At 45.5% G+C, this 26,480-nt stretch overlaps 1 protein-coding gene across 5 annotated transcripts in view; it reads left to right on the top strand.

Annotated features, from left to right (window-relative positions):
- The window catches only part of ECSCR (endothelial cell surface expressed chemotaxis and apoptosis regulator), a 556,224-nt gene that overhangs the window by 301,293 nt on the left and 228,451 nt on the right, over window positions 1-26,480 (top strand). For 4 of the 5 annotated variants that reach the window (XM_030211784.1, XM_030211783.1, XM_030211782.1 and 1 more), the window contains one exon: window positions 1,994-2,068. The exons of the other annotated variant lie outside the window; for it this stretch is intronic. In XM_030211784.1, the coding sequence (XP_030067644.1) occupies window positions 1,994-2,068 (75 nt within the window). The remainder of the gene's footprint in view (window positions 1-1,993; window positions 2,069-26,480) is intronic. 5 annotated transcript variants of the gene reach the window in all.

Raw genomic sequence — 26,480 nt, 5'->3', positions numbered from 1 at the left:
CTCCTCCCTTTCCTATCCAAGATACTTGAACGTGCTGTTCATCGCCGTTGCCTTGACTTTCTTTCATCTCAAGCTGTTCTTGATCCACTTCAATCTGGCTTTCGCCCCCTTCATTCAACTGAAACAACAGTGCTTGCTAAAGTCTCCAATGATCTGTTCCTGGCCAGATCCAAAGGTCTCTATTCTATCCTCATCCTTCTCGATCTATCTGCTGCTTTTGACACTGTTGATCACAGCCTACACCTTGATACGCTGTCTTCACTTGGATTTCAGGGCTCTGTTCTTTCTTGGTTTTCTTCTTATCTCTCCCAGCGTACCTTTAGTGTATACTCTAGTGGATTCTCCTCTACTTCTATCCCACTGTCAGTTGGTGTACCTCAGGAATCCGTCCTGGGACCTCTTCTTTTCTCCATCTATACTTCTTCCCTTGGTACTCTGATCTCATCCCATGGTTTTCAGTATCATCTTTACGCTGATGACTCCCAGATCTACCTCTCCACACCAGAAATCTCATCCGAAATCCAGGCCAAAGTATCAGCCTGCCTGTCTGACATTGCTGCCTGGATGTCTCAGCACCATCTGAAACTAAACATGACCAAGACTAAGCTTCTCATCTTTCCCCCTAAACCAACCTCTCCTCCTCCCCCATTCTCTATTTCTGTGGATAACAATCTCATCCTTCCTGTCTCATCAGCTCGTAACCTTGGGGTCATCTTTTCCTCCCTCTCCTTTTCTGCACATATTCAGCAGACTGCTAAAACCTGTCGTTTCTTTCTCTATAATATCAGCAAAATTCACCCTTTCCTTTCTGAGCACACTACCAGAACCTTCATCCACACTCTCATCACCTCTCGCTTAGACTATTGCAACTTGCTTCTCACAGGTCTCCCACTTAGCCATCTCCAATCTGTTCAGAATTCTGCTGCACGACTAATATTCCGCCAGTGTCGTTATGCTTATATTAGCCCTCTCCTCAAGTCACTTCACTGGCTTCCTATCCGTTTCCGCATACAGTTCAAACTCCTCTTATTGACCTGTAAGTGCATTCACTCTGCAGTTCCTCAGTATCTCTCCACTCTCATCTCGCCCTACATTCCTCCTCGGGAACTCCGTTCACTGGGTAAATCTCTCTTATCTGCACCCTTCTCCTCCACTGTTAACTCCAGACTCCGCTCCTTTTATCTTGCTGCACCATATGCCTGGAATAGACTTCCTGAGCCGGTACGTCAAGCTCCATCTCTGGCCAAATCTAAGCTAAAAGCCCACCTTTTTGATGCAGCTTTTAACTCCTAACCCTTATTCACTTGTTCAGAACCCTTATTTTATCATCCTCACTTTAATATTCCCTTATCTCTTGTTTGTCCTGTTTGTCTGTCCTAATTAGATTGTAAGCTCTGTCGAGCAGGGACTGTCTCTTCATGTTCAAGTGTACAGCGCTGCGTACGTCTAGTAGCGCTTTAGAAATGATAAGTAGTAGTAGTGGTATGTATCACTTTGTACTTCCTTCTGGTGCCTCCAGCTGAGGAAGAAGGGTATTACAGGGTGAGATTTCCCTCCTTTCCTCCCCGGAACTGAATCTCTCCCCCCTAAAAAAGTGTGAATGTGAACAAGGCTGGATGGCAACATTTCAAAGTTTATTTAAATTTTACAACTGTAGGTATGTAGCAAATACTAACAGTGCACTTAAATAATAGAGTATATTAATCTTCGTAAAGCATAACCATTCAAAGAAACAGCAAGAATCTCTTACACAGTACAAAACCTTTTCCAATGCACACTCCTACTCTCTTGGGCACTTTCAACGCCATCAATTTCCTCTTTGTTTCTATATTCTTATCATTGTTTCTATATTCTTATCATTAGACACCAAATAATAGCAGTCATACCATCATCACATTTGTGTACTGAGGATCCTCTTGCTGTCTCCACATGCATAGAAATAATTTTGACTTACAAGAACTTGAATTTAAAACCAGAAAATTTGACTTCACAGGTATTCCCCAAAATAATATTCCAGTGTCCCCAACATATATGAATCAGACAGAGCCTCTGACTGTGGCTGCTTTTGGTAAGTGTTTGTTTCTTTCTCAGGGGTTTGGATATGTATGCATGTTTCTTCAGTGAGAGGAAATGTAATGTAGGCATTTATATCTCTTGGTGAAGTGCATGCTGTTCCTTTTCTTTTTTTTTAGGCTTTACTCTAATTAAAAGATCCTAATGGAGCCTGTTGCTGACTACTTTTTAATTTTTAGGGACCCAGCACAGAAAATTGTGGGAGGATGGCAGGCAGATTTTCTCCTTACTCTTCTGTGATCATCTTCTGATCTTTTCCTTTCTTTGTATGTATGTTCACTTGTTTTAGGCACCATGTTGTCTTTTGTTTCTGTGATTCTGCACACGAAGAGTGTTGTCTCCTACGCCCTGTGTTATGTTCAACTGTTAATTATTTGTCATGCTATCTCCTTTTTGTACCTTTGTTTCTTTTGTATGAATTGCGCATATATTATTTTTAAAGAATTTTTATGATGCATTTTTATTTTTAACAATTGATACATTGTGCATGCCTTAACTATAAATAGCAAAAGACAATCAAGTTACTAAGGGGTCCTTCCAGGGGCGTATCTGCGTGGGGCCACAGGGGCCTGGGCCCCCGCAGATTTCGCCCTGGCCCCCCTCCCCGCCGTCAACCCTCCCCCGCTGCTTACTTTTGCTGGCGGGGTCCGACCCGCAATCTCCATATTTCGGCTTCCTCCGTGGCCATGTGCTTCCAGGAAGTAACGCTGCAGCGCTGATTCGTTGAATCCAGTTCGGCGTCTGACGTCCCAGCACGTCAGACGCCGAACTAGATTCAACGAATCAGCGCTGCAGCGTTACTTCCTGGAAGCACATGGCCACGGAGGAAGCCGAAATATGGAGATTGCGGGTCGGACCCCGCCAGCAAAAGTAAGCAGCGGGGGAGGGTTGACGGCGGGGAGGGGGTGGAGAGAGGAGGCGGCGGCGGCGGCAGCGGCGGGGGGGGGGGGAGGCAAAAATGTGCCCCCCCTCTCTGGCTCTGGCCCCCCCTACCGCCGGATTCCAGATACGCCCCTGGGTCCTTCTACTAAGTTGTGTTAAAAAGTGGCCTCAGCGTGCCCTTACACAGGTCTTTGTTGCGCTAAGGCCATTTTTATTTTGGCCAGAAAATGGATGATGATCCATATTTCCAATTAATGACAATGCGCTATATTGCCATTAGCTTGCAGCCATTAACAAAAATTAGCTATTGCTTACCCTGGGATCGATAGCATGGGATGTTACTATTTGGGTTTCTCCGAGGACAAGCAGGCTGCTTGTTCTCACATGTGGGTCGACGTCCGCATCAGCCCGGGAATCAGCATTTTGCAAGCAAAATATAAAAAAAGTCTTGCTAGAGTCTTCTGGCACGCGTGCAGCGTGCACCGCGCATGCGCGGACCGATTTCCCACCCGTCGCGTGAACGCGTTCCTCAGTTATTTTTTTCTCCACATTGAGGTGTGGTCGAGTTTTTTGCTCTGCTCCTCTCAGGCCCGGGAAAGAGTCTTATTCGTTTTGTGGCTTTTGCCTTATTTTCTTTTCCTTTTCTTAGAAATTTTACAGTTAAAAAAAAAAACTTCCCGTAGTTTTCTTTATTTTTGCTCCTTTAAAGTTACCTTTGTTTTCGACACGGCCGGCTTAGGCTGCTCGGTCGAGTTGTTCCCTTCTTTTTGTGCCCTTTTTTCTTTTAACAGGCACAATCACGTCTTTTGATTTCACCGCAGCCGTTTTTCCTTCCATGTCATCGAAGACACCCAGCAGCTTCAAACGTTGTACTCGGTGCAACCGAACCATCTCAGGTACCGATACCCATGCCTGGTGTATCCAGTGCCTTGGGCCCGACCATAGCCCAGCCGCTTGTAGTCTGTGTTTTCGTATGAAGAAACGGACCCAAGCGTCTCGAGAAGCCCAACGAGAGAAGCTTTTTGGGGCTCAGTCTGGTCCTTTGATGTCGGCATTGACATCGGTACCGAGGTCGTCGGCGTCAACATCAAAAGGAACATCGACGTCGGGGAGAGAGGTAGTGGCTGCTGAGAGACCAACTCGCGCTGGGAGCAGTGAGGCATCGAGTGGGTCTCCACCTACCTCGAGGCCTCCTGTTACGCAGGCCCCCTGGGACCAACCTTCGTCGGACCTGGCCCCGAGGAGGCGTGAGGATTCCATGTCCTCATCGGTACTGAGAAGTCTCGATGATGGGCGTCAAGCGAAGGTGAAGAAGCACCGTCATCGTTCTCCTTTGACACACGGTGCCAGGAGCTCTGGGGCATCGAAGGATTCAGCACCCGAGAAGTGTCGGCGCTGAGAGGATCGCTCCCCCTCTATTCAGGAGGTGCCGATGCATCGGTCTCCTGGCAGCCCGGTACCTACTCCTGAGCCTCGACAGATTCTGCAACCGGCTCCTTTACCGACCCTGCAGCTTTGTCTGATGGCGGCTCTCGACGAGCGCATTAGGGCCCTGCTTCCAGAACTTCTGGAAGGATTGCTACGCCAGTCTGCTTCGGTGTCGGGGGTGCTTGCGCCTTCTGTACTGTCTGCTGCAGCAGCATCTGGCCCTTCGCCTGTGGTGGGGTCCCCGACCTCAGTGCCCCCTGCGGCATCGGCGTCAGCTGCCACCCAGGTCGACCCCCCCTTCGATTTTGGTGGAGGAAGCTTCACCGGAGTCCAGGCGGGCGTCAACTTCTCGGCACCACCATCGAGGACGTCGTTCCTTGGCGTCGAGGCAGGCTCAGTTTTGGACTGCTCTGAAGGATGTCTTGTCCGATACTGAAGATGAGTGTTCGTGGAAGGAAGAGGAGGATCCCAGGTACTTTTCTTCTGACGAGTCCTAAGGGAATCCCTCTGAACCTTTCCCTCCACTAGAAAGGAGACTTTCTCCAGCGGAGAGTCCATCCTTTACCTCCTTTGTCTGGGAAATGGCTGTGGCTATTCCCTTCCCTATGGAGGTTGGGGATGAGCCCAGGGCAGAGATGCTCGAGGTCCTGGATTATCCTTCTCCATCTAGAGAGGCTGCAACGGCTCCTTTGCATAATGTACTGAAGGAAGTCCTTATGCGAAACTCGTTGTTCCCTCTGTCTAATCCCGTGATCCCGAAGAAAACTGAATCCCAATATTGGATCCACGGTGAGCCTGGATTGATGAGGTCTCAGCTACCTCACAATTCCATGGTGGTGGACTCCACCCTCAAAAGAGCCAAGAGCACTAGGGACTATGCCTTGGCGCCCCCAGACAGAGAATCTAGAACCTTGGACTCTTTTGAGAGGAAGGCGTGTCAGGCTGCTATGCTCGCTGCCAAAATCCAGACATACCAGCTCTTCACGAGCGTGCACTTGCTGGACTCAATAAGGCAACTATCGAGCTTGGTCAATGCACTCCCTCCGGAGCAGGCCGAGCCTTTTCGCCAGGTGGTCAGGCAGCAGAAGGCGTGTCGAAAATTCCTGGCCAGGGGTACGTTCAACACTTTTGATGTAGCATCCAGGATTGCTGCCCAAGGTATAGTGATGCACAGACTCTCATGGCTGCGTGTCTCTGACCTGGATCATTCGGTCCAGCAGTGGATGGTGGATGTTCCTTGCCAGGGAGATAATGTTTTTGGTGAAAAAGTAGAGAATCTAGCTGACCAGCTCAACAAGTGTAATGATGCTATGGATTCTCTCTCCCGCCGGGCGTCTTCTGCTTCTACCTCCTCATCTAGGAGGTTTTTTGGAGGGTGTAGAAATATGCTGTCACTTGCTTTCAGTGAAATACAGGCAAAGGGCTCAGGCTTACAGCTAAGAGCTAGGCCTCTAAAAACCATAAGACATTTCACTGTAATAAAAGCAGAATGAGGTAATTAAGAGCAGACAGAAGGAGGGGGAATCTGCTCTATAAACAACAGCTGGATTGGCACTAGCAAGAAGACATGGGCAAGGATGTTTTGGCTAAAAGCAGATAGTAGTGGGTCAGGTGCAAGTAGGGCAAGCCGGGGGGGGGGGGGGGGGGGGGGGGGGCTGAAGCATGTCACATCATTTGTTGATACTTAGAGCTTGGAAACATGTGAAGTCATTGTTATCAACCGATAATGGCCAAAGACTGCTGGTGAGAAAGTTAGGGTCCATAGGAATGAATGATACAAGAAATGTATAAAAAGGCAGTCTGCTAGAGTATCGGAGCAGAAGGCAGAAGAGAGAAGACAGACTGCACCTGCTGTGTGTCGCGAAGCTCTGTTCCACCGTGTTCCAGATATGAATGCCTAATTGCCTGTACTGCCTTTGGTGAGATGCTAATAAACTATCTTCTTGTATCCCAGTGTGCCCTTCTGATTATGGAGTCTCTGAGTGATCAGACTATGTAAAACAGTCTGGTAAGATACGAGTTCAGAGTAATTAATCATGTAGTGGGAACACGCAATTATTTACAAGGGAAGAGGAGTGCTCCCTATTCCTATGCTAGGCGTAGGTACACTCCTGCTTCTCGGCAGCCTGCCCAGGCTCAGTCCCAGCGCGCTCATTCTTGTCAACAGTGTGCGCCTAAGGCTACCGTGGCTCCCCAGCAAAAGCAAAGGACGGGCTTTTGACTGGCTCCAGTTCAGCATAGCCTCAGTAAATGTGTCCGTACCGAATGACTTGCCGGTTGCGGGGAGGTTAATGTTTTTTCACCAAAGGTGGCCTCTTATAACTTCCAACCGGTGGCTTCTTCAGATTGTCCGGATAGGATACACCCTTAATCTGGAATCCAAGCCCTCCAAATTGCCCACTGGGAGCTCAGTCCTACAGCTCCCAGCACAAGCAGGTACTTGCAGAGGAACTCTCCGCCCTTCTACAGGCCAATGCGGTCGAACCCGTTCCACCAGGGGAAGAAGGGCTGGGATTCTATTCCAGGTACTTCCTTGTGCAAACAAAAACAGGGGGGATGCGTCCCATCCTAGACCTAAGGGCCCTGAACAAATTTCTTGTTCGAGAAAAGTTCAGGATGGTTTCCCTAGGCACCCTTCTTCCCATGATTCAGGAAAATGATTGGCTATGCACTCTGGACTTAAAGGATGCTTACACACACATCTCGATACTTCCAGCTCACAGGAAGTATCTTCGATTTCGGCTGGAAACACAGCACTTTCAGTACTGTGTACTGCCTTTTGGCCTGGCATCTGCGCCCAGGAGTGTTTACCAAATGCCTAGCTGTAGTTGCAACGTCGCTATGCAGACTGGGAGTGCATGTGTTTCCTTATCTTGACGATTTGCTGGTGAAGAGCACCTCGAAGAACGGTGCTCTGGAGTCCATGCGAATGACTATTCGGGTGCTAGAGCTACTGGGGTTCATCATAAATTATCCCAAGTCCCATCTCACCCCAGTTTAAAAATTGGAATTCATTGGGGGGTCACGTGATGCGCTAGAGAGGGGAAGACATGATTCCGTGCTCTCTTAGGCCCCAACGCTCTCTTTTATTAAGCAAACCTGGTAAAAGTGGATTTTGAAATCCTCAGCACTAACGTGACAATGAGGAAATCGCTAATGGACAGATTTGTGAAAACACAAGCAAAAATCATGCCCAGAAGGGGAGTTAAAAAAAGAAAACGCGTATGTGGTTGATGGTGAGGAGGAACAGCAGAAGCGCGAGGGCCCTGCATTTACCTCAGAACAGCTGCAGCAGATAACCGAAGCAGCAAGCAGTGGGGCAGGCACTCTAAACAAAGTTAGACTGTCTATCCACGCAGGTAGCGAATCTAGAATTGCTGCTGACGGAGACCACTCAGCGGACCGGCGAGTTGGAGCGCCGAGTGTCTGACCTGGAGGACACAGTTACTCACGCCACACAGCAGGTCAAAACGTTGGCTTCTACAATAGAGAAACTATCTGCAAAACTCGATGACCTGGAGAACAGGTCTCGCAGATCCAACGTGTGTAATAGGATTGCCGGAGGAGACCGCATACTTACATCAACACTGGAGACATGGTTAAAATCTGAATTTGCACTTTCCGACAGTGTAGAGCCATTATGTTTGGAGAGGGCCCACCACGTGGGACGACTGCAAGATGGCCGCCGGTCTCCGCGAGCGGTAGTATTAAAAGTCCATAGTTACCTACTCAGGGGCGTAGCCAGACAGCAGATTTTGGGTGGGCCTAGGCAAGAAGAGGGTGGGCAACAAGTGTTCTCCCCCTCCCCCCCAAAAAAATATCTAAGCTGGTGGGAAAATGCTTCTCTCCACCTTGACAGTCTGCAGCAGGCATACGCTGAAACAGAGCATTCGCAGGTGCCAGTATCGTGGAGCACACCATTTTCATTACCATCAGGGGGAAGTCTTCAGCTGGTACAGCTTGGAATCCCCATCAGCTACTGCTAAACATGTGCTACTGTTGGGTGGGCCTGAGCCCTAAGTGGGTGGGCCCCGGCCCACCCAGGCCCACCGGTGGCTACGCCACTGACCTACATAAGGCGGAGATCCTGCGCGGCTATAGAATGAAAAGGGAAACAACACAATATGAAGGCCACCTCATCCGCATTTTTCAGGATTTTTCGGCTCCACTGCAGGAAAAGAGAAAGCAATTCAACCCCCTGTGCCAGCGCCTGCACGAGCAGCAAGCACAATTCATGTTGATCTACCCGGCGATCTTGAAGATCAAGCGAAATGGAGTATGGAAATCTTTTGACAACGCGACTGAAGCAGCAGCTTTTGTGTGTGACTTGGAGAGTAACCAGAGCGGGGCGAAGGAGGAAGAGGGCTGAGGGAACACTGGACAATAACGATCTCAAGTAAAGAGGACCAAATTGTGATGAGAGGTGATTTAACAGTTTGACAGTTTATGTGCTAGGTTTGTTGATTATCTGTTAGGATCTGAGAGCGGTGGGGTCTTAAGCATGAAAGTGACCCTTACCCGATGTTAAAGGGCAGATTCCATAAAGCCAGGGGGGGCAGAGGGTGGGATATAGGGGGGAGGGGGGTATAGGGGGGCTCGTGGGGGGGTGGTAGCTCTTCAGGGAAAGGTAGTGGCACAGTTGAATGATATTTGCAGAATGTTGTATAGAGCCATCGGGGTTGGGAAATTCCCGGGGAGAAGGGCTGGGCTCCCGGGGAAAATAGTGAGAAGCTTTAGCCTTGATGATATTATTGCCCTGCTAAGTGCATAAGTTTCAGTTGAGGTTGATATCTTGGAATGTCTCCGGAATCTCCTCCCCGATAAAGAGATCCAAGATATTGGCACAGTTAAAACATCACAAGGTTTCGATAGCTTGTATACAGGAAACAAAGTTAACTGATGGGGAACATGAGAAATTGAAACAACAATGGGTGAGGAACTGTTACTACTCCTCCTCTGGAACTAAGAGAGGTGGAGTGGCCATCTTGATCAAAAAAGGGCTTTCATGTGACTCCAAGTTGGTTTATAAGGATCAGGAGGGCAGGGTGGTGTTAATACGTTTGACCATGTATGGACAAAGCTTTTATTTATGTGCTGTGTATGCTCCGAATTCCCCCTCCCTCCCTCTCTTTCTTTCAATCCCTTGTCTCATTGGGTTTACAACATGCTGATGCTCCTTGGGTGTGGGCGGGTGATTTTAATCAAGTTGTGGACCCGGTAGTAGACAGATCAGGGAGCGGGATGGGAGGGGAGGGGGGATTGTCAACATTATGTCAGCATCTGGGGTTGGTGGACCCTTGGCATTTATTACACCCAACAACAATAGATTATACACACCAGTCGAGGGTGCACCAATCCTGGTCTCGCCTGGACTATACATTGCTTCATCAATCCCTCTTTTTTAGAGTTGCCCAGGCGGAGATAGGACCGCTGGAAATATCAGACCATATACTAATATGGGCTCAACTGACATTTACCTCACCAGGGGAGTTGGGATATTTTTGGAGATTTCCAGCTTATTTATACAAAGACCCAGATTTTATTACCTATATTGGGCGCCAATGGGACCAGTATGTGGCAAATAATGCAGATTCATGTGATTCCCCCATGAGTTTTTGGGAGGCTTCAAAGGCTGTGTTACGGGGGGAGATAATAGTCTATATGACTATTCGGGCGAAGAGACTGGCTAAAGGTATCATAAAATTAGAGGGTGCATTGAAACAGGCCAAGCGCAGATACATCCAGCAACCTACGCCAGAGAATCGAGATAATTGGTCAGCAGCCAGTGTAGCGCTTAACTCCCTGATACATGAGCAAACGCAAAAAAGATTAATGGCGAGGCGCATGAAATTCCACTGTTATGGGAATAAACCAGGGAGACTGTTAGCGCAGATCGCACGCACCAGAACACAAAAGAACCTGATTACATCTATTAGACCTTCCAGTGGTCCCTGTGTGTGTAGCCCAGAAGGGATAGTACAGGCGCTGCATGATTATTTTTCCAAATTATACAGGGAAGAGGGTGAGGACTTAGGCATGAGGGTTGATGACTACTTGGAAGACGCGGGACTTCCACGCCTCCACTAGCTGTTAGGGAAAAACTGATGGTGCCCTTACAAGCTCAGGAAATCCAGAAGGTCATTAAATCTTTATCATTGGGGTCGTCTCCCGGTCCAGATGGGTTCTCGGCTGAATATTTTAAAATATTGCCGGCTCAGTTTTGCCCGTACCTTATTGAATATCACGAAGCGGTGGTGCAAAGGGAGTTTTTCTCACCTAGAGAAAATGAGGCATTGATCACATTGATACCCAAACTGGGTAAGCCCAGTGACAGAGCCGAATTGTATAGACTCATTTCATTAATTAATGTGGACACCAAGATCTTAGCAAGAATACTGGCAGATCGCTTGGCACCTAGTATGAGTTTATTGATAGGGGAGCAACAAGTGGGCTTTGTACGGAAAAGGCACTCCGTATTAAATGTGCGTAAAGTGCTATTGTCAATAGCTCACTGTCAGGATAGGGAGGCGGAATTACTATTAGTCAGCCTAGATGCCGAAAAGGCGTTTGATAAGGTGAAATGAGAATATTTGTTTCAAGTCCTTTCATATGTGGGAGTGGAAGGCTGGTTCTTAGAGACCTTAAAAGCACTGTACAAGGACCCTACAGCTAGACTCCTAGTAAATGATCTTAAATCACCCCCATTGAAAATTCAGGTTGGCACTAGGCAGGGCTGCCCTCTTTCCCCTCTATTATTTTTGATATACCTGGAACCCTTATTGCGCACGGTTGAGCTGGACCCGGATATTGTGGGAGTGCACCTGCCAGGTAAATCTGTAAAACTTTTAGCATTTGCGGACGATTTGTTTGCGACCCTGACACACCCACAGACGTCACTCCCGTGGTTACTTTCAACCATGGATGAGTTTGGTGTGTACTCTGGGTTTACCTTAAACTATTTAAAATCAGTGGCTCTTCCATCAAGCCCAGAGATTAAATTAAATTGGGAGGGACTGTTCCCTTTGCACTGGGCACAGGAGGAGGTGACCTACTTGGGGATAAAGATTCCAGTAGATTCAACTACATTATACGCTCGAAATATGGAGCAATTGAAGAGGAAGGTGGCAAAAGCCCTGCCGGCCTGGCAGGACCTTCCTCTTTCCTTAATGGGAAGGGCTGCCATGTATAACATGATCCTTTTCCCGGTGTGGATATATGTGTATCAAACCTTGCCACTGTTTTTGCAACATAAAGATGAGAAATGGTTGCAGGGGCAGTTGAATGCTTTTATATGGCGGGGGAAAAGGACATGACTTACTTATGCTAGAGCAGCCCTACCATGAGCCAGGGGGGGAGGGACTGGGCTTGCTAGACCTTCGCCTTTTTTCAATAGCCAGTGAGATGAGACACATTTCAGACTGGTTTCGTGACACACAATTTTTCTCCCATACCCAATCAGAGATACGATAGTTTGAACCCCTACACTTTACCAGCTGGTTACATGGATCGGCGGGGCAGGTATCACATTTGGGAATGACTGCTCACATTTTTCGACCCTTGAGGCAAACATGGCAGTGGCTGTGTAAATATTTTTCCCTAAATAAGCAAGTGTCTCCTTTATTATCTATAAGAGGCAATCCAGATTTCCCGGTGGGAGACACATCTAAGGTATTTCAGGAGTGGGCAACCAAAGGAATAAAGTACTTAAGCCAGGTAGTAATGGAGCAGGGCACTATTAGGTCTTTAGCCGATCTGTGCAGAGAATTTAAACTAAGGGAGGGAGATGTTTTTGCCTACATGCAACTTAGCCATTATGTGCATTCTCTGCCACAGCAGAGCTTGACTATAGAAACCTGGGAACAGTTTAATGCAATGCTCGAACTTGATGCACAGTTGCGTATTCCCTTAAAATATTTTCATGCTCATTTAAGAGAGCAGGTGAAACCATATGACTTTGAACACGTTACACAAAAATGGAATACAGAACTGGGAATACAAATACAACCAGAGCAACTGCAAAGCTGTTTGGCCAGAACTTATAAGCTAACAGCAAGTGTCGGATGGTGGGAAATACAGTACAAGTTTGTATTAAGACTCCATGTGTCCCCACGGAGAGCGTACTGTGCCACCTTGAGACAGAATGACAATTGCACAAAATGTGGGGCAGGAGGGCGGAGGAAGTGACGTCACCGATGTGAACGGTAGCTCAAATTTGGAGCTCCGCGGGGACGCGCCGAAAATAGCAGTTAATTCCCCACATTAGACGGATTTCATTCCCGTAAAAGTTGAGTTGAACTTACCGGACTATATGGCAGCAAGAAAGAAACTTTCAAAATTTAAGTTCACGGCGGAATCGGCGAAAGCGGGAAGCAGAGCGCCGGTAGCGCAGCCTCAGCGCGAAAACAAAATGGCGCCGGAGGACCCCGAGTCAGATAATGAACTCGAGGAACGGAGCGGCAGAGAGGTGGAACTTGAGAGGAGCGAAATTATCAAATGGTTCCAGGAGTTGAAATCGGAGATGATCAATACTAGAAATAGTATTCACGCGGCGGTTAAAGAACTTCGTGAAGAGGTAAAAGACATTGGTAACCGCGTGGGTGAGACTGAGGAACGCCTGGAGGAGATTGAGGCGGGGGTGCAGAGTCTGGAAAAGATAACCAAAGAGGAGAAACAGAGGCGAGAGGAAATGGAGATCAGGCTGGAAGATCTAGAGAACCGCTCTCGAAGGGGAAATCTGCGTTTCAAAGGAGTGCCTGAGGAGGCCAAATACATGGAAGCTATGAAAGTGGTGGAGGAAATTTGCCACTTTATTCTAAGTCAAGGGAGAGACCCCCAGGAAAGTACAGACAAGACTGAAATTAAAATTGACCGAGCGCACCGGAGTCTGGGACCGCAGCGGGGGGAGAACCCCAGGGATATTATTGCCTGCTTCCATGACTTCCAGGTGAAGGAGTCTATTTGGAGGAGAGCTCGTACCCTGGGTGACATACAATGGCAATGCAACAAAATTCAGATCTACCAGGATCTGGCGAAATCTACTTTACAAAAGAGGCGGGAATTTCGCGAAGTGACGAGATATCTGCAAAAGGCTGGTCTGCGCTACAGATGGATTTTCCCTAATGGTCTTATGGTCACGGTGGGAAATCAGACAAGGAAAATACAACATCCGGTTGCAGCAAGGAAAATCCTGGAGAACATGGGATGCACAGACCTTCCGGAGGAGCTACGAGTTTCTGCTAAGGAAGGCAATGGAGAGAACATTTCAAGCCCAGGCAGATGGCTCCAGCAGAAGAAAAGGGGCAACAGCATAAGCAAAGCGAGGAAGGAGCGTGGCTTGGAGCAGCAAGCGGACACTTGAATGGACCAAAGTAAAGGGGCTAATGCCAGTGTGTAAAGTTTGGTCATTGGACCATCTGTAGTAAGTGATACCATGTTGGTAATGTTTATTTGCTCATAGAAGTATGAAGAAGATAGAATATATAAGGAATGAATGAGGGAGGGGGTAGTACTGATTGAGAGGGGGAGATAAGGGGGGTCGGGATCCCCAGGAGACGACACTTTCTTAGGGGTAATTTGGCAGCTTATGGTAGCGGCCAGTTGAGGGGAAGGGGTGGGGGGAGGGGGGAGGGGGGAGGGGAGGGGGGAAAAAGGGTGGGATCACAGTGGGTTCATGGAACGTAAATGGCTTGAATACACCTGAAAAAAGAAGTATTGTAAGTAGGGAGATACTTAAAATGCAGTGGGACATTATTATGTTGCAGGAGACACATATTCAAAGGAAAGATGTACGGCTTATTCAATATAAAAACCTGGGTCAGAACTATATATTGACAGACCCTAGAGGGGGGAAAAAGGGAGGTCTGGCAATTTATATTAAAGAAAGGGTACCTTTTGTACATGAGCAAACCTTCCTAGAGAACCAAGGACGATGTATTGCGGTCACGGGGAAGATTAATGAACAACAGATCACATTAGTTAATATATATGCACCCAATGAAGGACAAGGTGCATTCTTTGAAAAATTAAGATTAGAGTTAACCAATTTTGTGAGGGGGAAGTGATTCTAGGAGGGGACTTCAATTGGGCTTTAGCGGATCTAGACCACTCTAAGGGAAAGAAAAAGGGTGGAGTTTCGGCGAATACGACTAAATTACTGAATATGGTCAGGGACCTGGATTTGATAGATGTTTGGAGATTGCAGCACCCCGGGCAGAGGACATATACCTTCTATTCGCACGCCCAACAAACATACACTAGGATTGATGCAATTTGGGGCTCCCGTAATATCTGGGGGGAGGTTGGAGACTCTAATATAGGGAGTATTCATATATCGGACCACGCCCCTATTTGGGCTTCTTGGAGAGGTTTGGGGAGAGAAAAAGGTCATACCTTTTGGAGACTGAATGAATCTCTGCTTGACTCAGTAGAGGACTGTGAAGAAGTTCGGAGGGTGATAAAAGAATATTTAGTTTACAATGACACGGGGGATGTGACAGAGGGGACGCTTTGGGACGCTCTGAAGGCCGTGGTGAGAGGACATTTGATAAAAAAAGGCAGTCAAAGGAAAAGGGAGGGGCAAAAGCGGGAACTTGAGGTAAGACAAAGACTAGCGACCCTAGAGGCCCAACATCAGGGTGGTCAGTGCCCGGAAATACTTTCAGAACTGAGGGAATGTAGAGCTGATTTACATCACATTCAAATAAAACAGTTGGATTTCCACAGAAAGTTAGTTCAGCAAAAGTTTTTTGAATATAGTAATAAATCTGGAAGGATGTTGGCGCGTTGCCTCCGCCGGCGACGGGTGGGCAATACTATAATGAAACTTAAGGGTGAGGGGGACACAGTATTATATCAAGATAAAGAGCTTAGGGATCGGTTTGCCCAATTTTACGAAGCTTTGTACACTAAGGAAAGTGGAGAATCCGGGGAAAGGATTAAAGAATATTTAAGCGGGTTGGGGTTGCGGAAATTAACCGAGACACAAAGAGACTTATTGGACAAGCCCATATCATTAGAAGAGATAGAGAGAGTTATTAGAGGATTAAAGGGTGGGAAAGCGCCGGGACTCGATGGGTACACGGCTAAATTCTACAAGTTAATGAGCAAGGAAGTAGGACCGCTGTTGTTAAGGGTAGGGAATGAGTGCTTCACATCAGGGGCGTTGTCGGGGAGTATGTATGAAGCGGGAATCTCGGTGATTCCCAAACAGGGGAGGGATCCCACACTGTGTGCATCCTATAGGCCTATATCTCTTATAAATATAGATATTAAAATATTGGCGAAGGCCATGGCGGAGCGGATTAATAAATATTTGCCCCAATTAATCCACGAGGATCAATCAGGCTTTGTCCCGCATAGGCAAGTAGCGGATAATATACGGAGATCTCTAAACATAATATGGGAGGCCCAACGTCGAGGTGGGGATTTTGTACTCTTAACAACAGATGCAGAAAAGGCCTTTGATCGGGTGGAGTGGTATTATTTATGGGAGGTGTTGGAGCATATGGGGTTTGGCCCAGGGGTATTGACATGGCTTAAGGGGCTGTATGCAACACCAAAAGCTCGTATAAAAGTCAATGGGGGATACTCTGATCAGTTTCGGATACAGCGTGGTACACGTCAGGGCTGCCCCCTGTCGCCCTTGCTCTTTGCTTTGGCAATTGAGCCGCTGGCGCAGAGGATTAGGGAGACGGTCAGCATTGAGGGGATTGTGGTGGGCGCTCAAGAGCATAAAGTGGCATTATTCGCCGATGATATTCTTTTCTATGTAAGTCGCCCGGAAGAGACCTTACATTATATATGTATGGAGCTCAGAGCATTTGGGGGAATATCTGGATTTAAAGTTAACTATGACAAATCCGAGGTGTTGGGTATTGCGGGTCACACTCAAGATTTGAAGAGAATATTAACCAGATTCTCCTTTAGGCAAGCCAGAGAGAGCTTTCGCTATCTTGGGATAAGGCTTCCGCGGGATCTTGGGTCTTTATATGGAATTAATTATGTTCCCTTGATTAGAGAACTTAGAGCAGATTTAAGTAGATGGAAAAATGGGCTGCTTTCATGGTGGGGCAGAATAGCAGTTATTAAGATGAACCTACTTCCTAGGTTGCTATTCCTCTTCCAGACGCTGCCATTGGAAATTCCCTCGGGTACCCTGAACAGATTACAATCTGATATGTCAAATTTTGCTTGGGGAGAGAAAAGGGCGAGGCTATCTAAGCGAATTATGTGGAGCGGAGTGGAGGAAGGAGGGAGGGGGATGCCCAACATTACATGGTACTATCAAGCAGCACAATTAAAACAAGTGGCGGAATGGAGCAAGGGGGACAGGGCACCAATAGTGAGGTTAGAGCAACAATTGGAGCCTAGGTGTAATTTAGAACGGGGACTGTGGGGATCGGGAAAGATGTGCGCCTCCCGGGGGGGAACGGACAACCCATTTATAGGGCACCTGTTACATACATGGGATGTGCTGAAACGCAAATTTAAAAAAGGAGTTAAAACCTCAACACTGGCTCATATTATTCATGAGGTCGAGTTCCCAGCTGGAGAAGCGGGGGGTACGTTTCATGAATGGTATAGAAAAGGCCTGCGGAGATTCCGAGACTTAATGTCAGATGGTACACTAAGGTCATTTGAGACATTAAGAAGGAAGTTTGACCTGCGGGAGTCTGATAACTATGCATATTTGCAAGTCAAACATTATATGAGCAAACAGGGGTGGTTGCGTGCAGACCCGAGGGAACGGGAACCCCTAGAAAACATCTGGGTTACACTGGAGGTGGGGAGGAGAGGCATTTCAAGGTTATATAATTATATGAGAGGTAGCACACTGACTAAATTACCTTATATGAAGGCTTGGGAGGGCGATTTGCATTGTGAACTGAATGTGAAGGAATGGGAAAGGATATGCATGGAGGTAAAAAAGGCTTCTGTGTGTGTATTGATAAAGGAAAATGCCTTCAAAGTTTTAAGCAGATGGTACTATACGCCAGATAGGCTAAAACGAATGTATGCTGGTGCTTCAGACAGGTGCTGGCGATGTGATAATGACATCGGGAGTTTTATACATGTGTGGTGGTCTTGCCCTCCAGTACGTTCCTTTTGGGAAGAAATAACTTTGTACCTGACCTCTATTTTGGACACACAATTTCCTGCAGAACCTAAGTGGTGCTTACTGGGGTGGGGAAATAAAAGGGGCAAGAAATGGCAGAAGCGGCTAAAAAGACTAAGCTTATCAGCTGCGAAACTGGAAATAGCAGCCCATTGGAAGCAGAGAGTGGGCCCTACGGTTCTAGAGTGGAAAACGAGGCTCCGAACTTTAATGGGGCTTGAGCAGCTGACGGACAGACGGAGGGGTAGATTTGACCCTGCAGCGGAAGAGTGGGCACACTTGGAACGTTTATGGACTACTGCAACCACAGTACAGAGTATTCAGCCATGAAGGGGGGGGGGGGGGGGGGGGGAGAAAAGTCATTATGTTTTCAATTGGTTGTATTGCAGTTCTCTTTATTATTATTTGTGGCACAGCGGTTAGCTGATTATGTGTATGTATTTAGGAACAATGTGACTAAATAAAACTACTTTTCAAATAAAAAAAAAATAAAAAATGTGGGGCAGGAGAAGCGCACTTAGGGCACATGTTTTGGAGTTGTCCGAGAGTGTGCAAGTTCTGGAGTTATGTGGGAATACAGGTATCTAGCATGTGGTACCCTGGCCCAAAGCAACTTTTTGATGACTTTGTAATTAAGGGGCAAGCAAAGATGGGCATGAAAGCCTTTCTCCAAAGAGCGGTACTGATGGAGAAGAAAGTAATTTTACAACACTGGCTTGGCTTGGAGGCTCCCCCACTGGACCAGTGGCGCGCCGCAATGATGTATATGTGTTCTCTGGAGCGAAGAGGTATACAAGATCTTGCTTCACAAAAAGGAGACATATTTTGCCGAACATGGGCCCCATTTTGGGACACTCTAACTCCGGTGGCTCGGAGCAGACTGCTTAATTCCTGAAGAGAAGGGGGGGGGGGGGAGGGAGGAAGGGGAGGGAAATAGAAGAGGGGGGGGGGGGGGAATCAGAAATATATAACATTTCTACATCTTTGTAGATTAGTATTGCAAGTAATGTTGTTTTGTAAACCTTAAAAGAACTTGGAAATAACTTGATAATTCTTTACGTGCTGTGGAGAAAAACAGAAATGTATCTCGTAAGGCTTGCATGTATTAAAATCTTATGTAATAAACAAGATATATAAAAAAAATTGGAATTCATTGGAGCTCTGTTGAACACTCAGACAGCTCGAGCTTATCTTCCCGAGGCAAGGATGGACAACCTTCTATCCCTGGTGTCCATGGTTTGAGCATCTCAGCAGATCACGGCTCGGCAGATATTGAGACTTCTGTGGCACATGGCTTCATGTCACGCCCATGGCACGTCTACATATGAGATTAGCTCAATGGATGCTAGCTTCCCAGTGGTTTCAAGCTGCGAGGGATGTAGACGATGTAATCCAACTGTCCACCGGCTTTCAGAATTCTCTTCAGTGGTGGATGATTCGATCCAATTTGACCATGGGATGACCACTCCAAGTTCCTCAGCCACGAAAAGTGCTGACAATGGATGCATCTCCTGGGGTGGGGAGCTCATGTAGATGGGCTCCACACTCAGGGAGCCTGGTCCTTTCAGGAAAAAGGCCTGCAGATCAACCTCCTGGACTTAAGAGCGATCTGGAATGCTCTAAAGGCTTGCAGAGATCGGCTGTCCAACCAAGTAATCTTAATTCAGACAGACAATCAGGTTGCCATGTTTTACACCAACAAGTAGGGGGGCACCAGATCTGACCCTCTGTGTCAGGAAGCCGTCCAGATGTGGCTTTGTGCTCACCGTCACGGCATGTTTCTCCAAGCCACATCTGGCAGGTGTAAACAACAGTCTGGCCGACAGGTTCAGCAGGATAATGCAACCTCACGAGGGGCTGGTGGTTGGGAGGCAGGGATAGTGCTGGGCAGACTTATACGGTCTGTGCCCTGAAGAGCATAGGTACAAATCAAAGTAGGGTATACACAAAAAGTAGCACACATGAGTTGTCTTGTTGGGCAGACTGGATGGACCGTGCAGGTCTTTTTCTGTCGTCATATACTATGTTATATGTTACTATGTTACTATGTGGTCACTGAACATGGGCGTAGTCTGCAAGATCTTCCGAGTGTAGGGCACCCCCTCGGTGGATCTTTTTGCCACTCAGATCAATCACAAGGTCCCTCAGTTCTGTTCCAGACTTCAGGCCCATGACAGACTAGTGTCAGATGCCTTTCTCCTACATTGGGAGACAGGCCTTCTGTATGCGAATCCTCCCATACCTCTATGTCACCCGTCTGTGGTAAGACTTCACACAGTATCAAAATACCTCTAATATATAATCACGCCAGCCGAGGGAACTAACTGTACTCAGGTCACCAGAGACAGAGTGAACATAGAATAAAACATCATCCTTAAAAGATAATACCGGATGAATGCATAAAGGTGAACATAAATTCCTGTGAATGGAATCAATTTGATTTACAATGAATCCAGATACTACTCCCTTATATATGTAACAAGAAATTATTTATTAAAGTGGAATGAAATTATTTAACTGTTCTGGTAAACAGGAAGAAATACTCTTAAGTTAGATAGTACAGGATTAGATCAGTAAAACTGCTGATTCCCTACTGGATCCAGTATACACTCTACTTTCTTTACTAATCAAACATTTAGTCTCCTAACCAAGTTACAAGTCAGTATAACACTCCAAAGATTTCCAACTCAAAATAGGAATGTTCCTTAGATGTATTTCATGTAAAATCTCAGTTCACTTGTGTGGTAAACAGGAGTTTAAGAAAAAATGTGAATTGTACTTAGCTGAAGGAAACTTCCAATTGCAGACGAAACTTCCAGTTGCAGACTTAGTCTTCAAGAGATCTCTCCTTTAAAAGTTGTCTTCTTCCTAAACTTAAACTAAAAATAAAATAAAAGGAGAAATACTGCCTCCCTTCAGTGTGTGTGTCTTTTAGATCAGCCTGCCTGAAACTGGAACCTGGACTGAGTGCTAAACTATGAAAAAATAAAATAAATTGAATTTCCTCAGTTCTAATTTCCTAAGTAGCTTTATTATAACTTTACCCTGACTATCTAAAAAGCAACCCTTTTTGTTTCTTCCAAGCTGCTGAGATCTTGAAGCCCACTGCTGGATCTCATCCACACACACACATTCATAGATCCACTCCCCTCTCAGCAGAGAAACCTCAAACTTGTAAATCTCAACCAATCTCTTTCAGAAATACATCTTTTTCCTTAAATGTTTAATGATTTCTGATCCTTACTATTAGGACCAAATCAACTTGGAAACTCACAATCCTTTCCTCAGGAGAGAGAACTAAAACTTTCAAATCTAGTACAAACCTCTCCTCAATTTCCTGTTTTACTTTCAACCAAATCAGTCACTCTTTTAATATATCAGTCAAATTTTATCAATTCTTTCTTTCAATTCTTACACACAGAGCTCACAGAATGCAGGTCCTGGCTCAGTCAAATCTTCAGTTGCTCTCCCCTGCTCTATTCCCGGGCAGAATTTTTACAAGAGCTGCTCAGCCAATCAGAGAGCTCTATTTGAATGCAGATTAACATAGACACTCTAATGGGAATCTTAAGTCAAAACCACTAGATAAACCCTTTGTTTTTGGATCAAACTCCACATTTGTGATCAGAGTCATGCTCTAGCATTAAGGCTGTAAACATTTCTAACAATTTTTATCCATAAATATGCAAATGAGAACCTCCCAAAAACGAACTAATTTGCATATGATTTAAACAAATTTGAGTACATAGCATCTCCTAACACCTAAATTCTGCAATTAGATTTAATGCAAATACTTTTAAAACTTATTTTTAGCACTTTTAAAATCTTAGGTGTCAGTGCAAATCTCTATGGTATGTTCTGCTCATGTGCAGGAGTCTCTATGGTATCAACTGCTCTTGTGCAGGAGTCCTCCTGGCTGAATATTTCCATAGCAACTCAGGACACCTCTAGCAACCCCCCCTGCTCTCTCAGCAGTAAGGTAAACACATTAAACCAATTTCTACAACTGGTTACATTCGCCATTGGTTTCTTAAAAGTTTTGCCACAAGCAAAAACTTTACAAATTTCCACCATCTCAAATAAATCACAACAGAACAACATTTGTCACATTACAATTTTTCCTTTTCTTATCAAATTGATTCTTTCAAAAATTTTCACTTGTTCACTCTTTAGAGCTACCAGAATAGTTTATATTCTTCACTTTCTATTCAATAACATTTCTCAGTTAAGAATATAATCTCTCTGTAAATGTTCTGGTAATCTTCCTTTATTTCTTCTATCAGAAGATCTTAATTGGGGCACATCTGGCTGTTCCGATATTTCAGATAAAGCTGCTTCTAATTCGGGAACATTTGGATACCTGATTTCAGTAGTCACAACATACCAATTGGGACCAGTTTGTTTCTCTGTAACCAACTCATTTTCTTCAGAGGGTGAACTAGAATTACTATCATTTGACACATTGTCATCTTGACAGTCACTGCACTCAAACTCCGTTAAGTGAATTAACTTAACTAAATTTCGGTGGACTACTCTAATTTTTCCATTCTTGTTTTCCAGTTTAAAAACATTTTTTTCAGAGCCAAAAATGTCCACAATGCAATAAGGATCACGACCCCAGATTTCTTCTAACTTATGGCGTCCACGGAATCCATGTTTCTTTATCAGGGCCCAATTTCCAACCTCCAAGGTCACAGGATGAGCTTTGGAATCATAACACTTTTTAGTTTTCATTCCAGCCTTTTCAGACGCCAAATGAGCCATCTCCATGGCTTCTCGTTTATTTCTGTGATGTATTATCCAGTCTTCTGTTAGTCTTATTTCTGGTTCCTCATCTGAAATTATTTCTTCGAATGGAAGTAGCGATTCTTTTCCCAATATAGAACTATTGTAAACTTGGTTAACTTCATATAAGTACTCAGACCACCGTTTCTTTTTATTTTCATTCAATGTTCTTAATATATGATGCATGGTTCTGTTGAATCTTTCGCACCTTGAGTTCCCTTGAGGGTGGTAAGGAGTTGTACGAGACTTCTTTATCCCATAACATTGACACATTTCCTTGATAATTTCCGCTTCAAATGATTTTCCTTGGTCAGAATGGATTCTCTTTGGGCAACCATAAACACTCAACCAATTTTTAATGAACAATTTAGCTGTGTTCCTGGCGGTTTGATTTTTAGCAGGAACTACTACCATGAATCGGGTAAACATATCAGTTATGACTAATGCATTTTCAATGCCTTTGGTATCTTTGTCTAAACAGTAAAATCCAAAGCCACGACTTCTAGAGGTTCAGTTACCACAAAATTTTGCATAGGAGCAATCTCTTTTGGACAGTCTCTGGAATAGATGCAATTTTTACAAGAGTGTATCCAGTTCACTATATCAGAGTACATCTTTATCCAGAAGTATCTCCTTCTGATGTTCTTGGCAGTGATTTCAGGCCCATAGTGACAACTTTGATCATGGTATATTTTCAAGATTTCATACCTCATTTTCTTAGGTACAACCAATTGTAATAGCAATCCACCATCTCTGAAATCTGTTATTTCCCGATATAATATTTTATTTTTGATGACCAATCGTGCTCGATGACTCCACAATTTCTTAGCTTCCCAGCTCAAATTCCTAGGATCTAAGTTGTTGTTTGTCTCCAGAGCCAGTATCACATCTTTCATGTCATCATCCTTTCTTTGCTCTTCAATGATGGTGAGATCAGAGTAAAGACTACCCTGCATACATTTTATTTGGTTTTCTTTAGTCAATTTCTTCCAGTTTTTCTTTTTGGAAACATTTAACGATTTCTTTCCAGCACTCAGAACCCGAACTGGTACTCGACCTTCTTTAGGTTTAGTCAACACATTAGCACTCAATAACTTCTCTGGAAGGTGTGTCTTCTTCATGTCTGTTATCATCATATTACAAGATGACATAATTTTCACGATTTGACAACTTCCTTCAATTATTTTGTCTGTCAAAGAAGGTATTACTTGGCTTGTGTTTCCGATTGTTTTCACATCACCCAACTTCTCAGCTATCATGTGATTATCATACTTTCTCTTCTCTAGGATGGCCTTCAATGTACTGGAAACTGCATTCTTTTTAGTATCTGTTTTCGTCCCAGCGAGATCAGCGAATAAATTCTCCAGATATTTTAGAACATTCATTCCAATTATGCCTTGAATTTTTTCACCACCAAAATTCACTTTGGTTTCCTCTTGTAGATTATCTCTTACCACAAACACGCATCTATCAGGGATGGTTTGACCAAGCATTGCACTTCTACTATCAAACTCCCCAAAATTGGCAAATCTGTTCCATTCACTGCTAGTATTTTAATTCCACCGGAACTCTTGAGTTGTTCAGGATTTTCAAAGTTCTGGTAAAAGAAACTGGCAGTCATCGTAGAAACTTCCGAACCTGTATCGATTAAGCATCTTGCCTTAATACCACCAATGATAACAGGTAGGATAAGACAATTTCAAATTGCTCTCTCCTTGTAGGTCTCCCAGTCTGCTTCCGATTCTTGTCCTTCAACGGTTTTCGGATCTGAAGCACTACTTTTTTAGCAGTTCCCTCAATAGGCTTTCCAACATCTACTGGAGACTTTGATATAGGACCGGGTTTTTCTTGGAAGCCAGGACCAGTGTTATGATTCTGCCGGTTTGGCTGAGGGGGAGGGGGACGTCTCTTCTGATTGGCTGCCAGGGGTTGTGCTGACGTCAGGGGATAGTACTTTAGCCTGCAGCTGAAGAGTTTCTCTGCTTTTGCGTTACTTATCTGGTGGTAACAGGAAAGCCTGATAGGTTTCTCTCAGAACGTGCTCTAGGTTCTGACAGGGATCTGTGTTGATTTAGAGTATTCTTTTCCTTCCCTCTGGGTTAGCTGCTGCTGTGTGTGTGTGTGTGTGTGTGCGTAGCTCTGTAATCAGGGTCAGCTGCTCGTTTGTTTAGTGGGGGCTGGGCATTGCTCAGCCTCCGGGGCTCTGGGCTGAGTGAGAGCCTTCTCCTTTGTTTGTTTGTTTTAAGGATTTCTCTTCCCAGTGTCCTGGCCTGCTGGCTCAGTGAGTTTAACCCTTTGTGTACTGTGTGTATTGTATTCCTGCCTCTGCCAGTGTGTTTGTTTGGATGGGCCCCACTCCCTCTCGGGAGGGGAAGCATTCTCTCTGATTGTTTGTTGATTTATGGCACTCTCTCTCTGCTGGCTCTACAAGCTTAACCCTTTATGTTCTGTGTGCCTCTGTCTACAGTGGGTTTGAGGCAAAGGCTTTCTGCCTTCCTTTGTGTTTGGTTCCTCTGGCTTCTGCCTGGGGCTCCTACCCTGGTGGGGAGGGGGTTGCTGTGTTAGTTCCCCTGTCCTGCGCTAGTCCCCTGCGTGGGCGTGGCCCGCTCTGGTCCTTTGTTTCCCCCTCTGCCCTATTGCTGGTGTTCAGCGCGTGTCTGGCATCTTGGGGCCCTCTGGGTTCTTTCACCCCTCCCTGTGTGTGATTGGGTTCCAGTTCAGCCGTGAGGCTCGCACGAGTGGCTCTGTCTGCGTGGGTTCCGGTTCGGCCGCGAGGCCCGCCTGTATGCCTATTTCCCTTCTTCCTGAGGGACTGGGGGGAGGGGTAGCTTAGGGGGTATTGTGTAGCTGGGGTGTGCGGTGGTGGGTCGGTCTCCCCTTGGCCTGGGTCGGCGCCCTGCTGGCCTCGGCCAGGGCCCAAGGGCTCACGACCAACCCAACGGATTACAACCAGGCTTTCCATGATCCATTTCTTTCCTATTTTCCTGATGGGTGAATCTTCTTTCGCTTAAACAATTTCTTGCTATGTGACCTGGTTCTTGACATCTGAAACAAACCACATCACCCCCACCATTTCTATCGGGTGTTCTTCTTTGCATTTCAGTTCTGGGTGATCTCATTTCTCTATATTCATTCGGTCGCCTATCATTGGGATACATAGGTCTTCTGTATTGAGAAGAAAACTCTCGAGAATCTCCTCTCACATCGTTCCATTCAGACCCCCATCTATTTTGTCTGGGTCTCTCATACTCAAATCTTTGACACCTCATTTCTTCTTGTCTCTTCTCAAGCTGACCAAGCCTCTTGGTTATCTCATTGAGTGCTCTATCTTCTCTGTCACCACTCATAAGTATTTCAGAAGATGCAACATTTCTTCTCCCCATCTCTGTCCTTTCATGTTGGAGAATTCTAAGACCAGTCGTATCTCGGTCTAGGTTAGATTTTTCTTCGTCAGCCCATTTTATTGCGATTTGCATCAGCTCCTCAAACAAGAACTGTGGATTCTCTTCAAATTTTCCTTGAACTATTTTTCTGACAAGGTAATCTTTTAATCCAAGTATAAATTGTTCTTTTAAAGTTACAACCGGATCTCCAATTTTTTCTGGACTTCTATTTGTAACTGCAGCCAATTTTTCTTGTAGCTGATATGCGTAATCCCTTATAGTTTCTCCATCTTTTTGCTTTCTAGCATAAAATTCTTTTTTTTTTTTTTAATTCTTTTTATTAACTTTTTCTTTACATAACATCCACATAGCTGAACATATTTATCGCAAAACTTTCTCATATATATATATCAACAACCTCCCTCCACCCCTCCCCCCCCTTTCTAGCATACAATTCTTTGACTCTAATTCCCAAAGGAACTTTATCTCTGTAAACATCAATTAGTTTTCCAAATAACATCTCCAGATCAGCATCTTTCCTGGGTAGAGAATATTTAATTGTTTCTTTTGCTTGTCCCTTGACATGGTCACGTACTGTTTCCAATTGACCTTCAGGTGGAATCCTTAAAATTTTCAAAGCGGATCTGGTACTGGCTATCCAGTCTTCCACTGTGAGATCCTCTGCTTTGGTGGGAAAACCAAAAAAATCTGGTATGGTTTTGTTACTTGATATTACCACTGTGTTCACAATAGGCTGAGGTTGTAATTGCTGCATCTCTCTTCTAGTTAACTGTTCCATTCTGGTTCTCATTTCT

Source organism: Microcaecilia unicolor, chromosome 8 (genome assembly GCF_901765095.1).
Source record: "Microcaecilia unicolor chromosome 8, aMicUni1.1, whole genome shotgun sequence".
Taxonomy (NCBI): Eukaryota; Metazoa; Chordata; class Amphibia; order Gymnophiona; family Siphonopidae; genus Microcaecilia; species Microcaecilia unicolor.
This window is presented reverse-complemented; position numbering and strand designations above follow the sequence as displayed.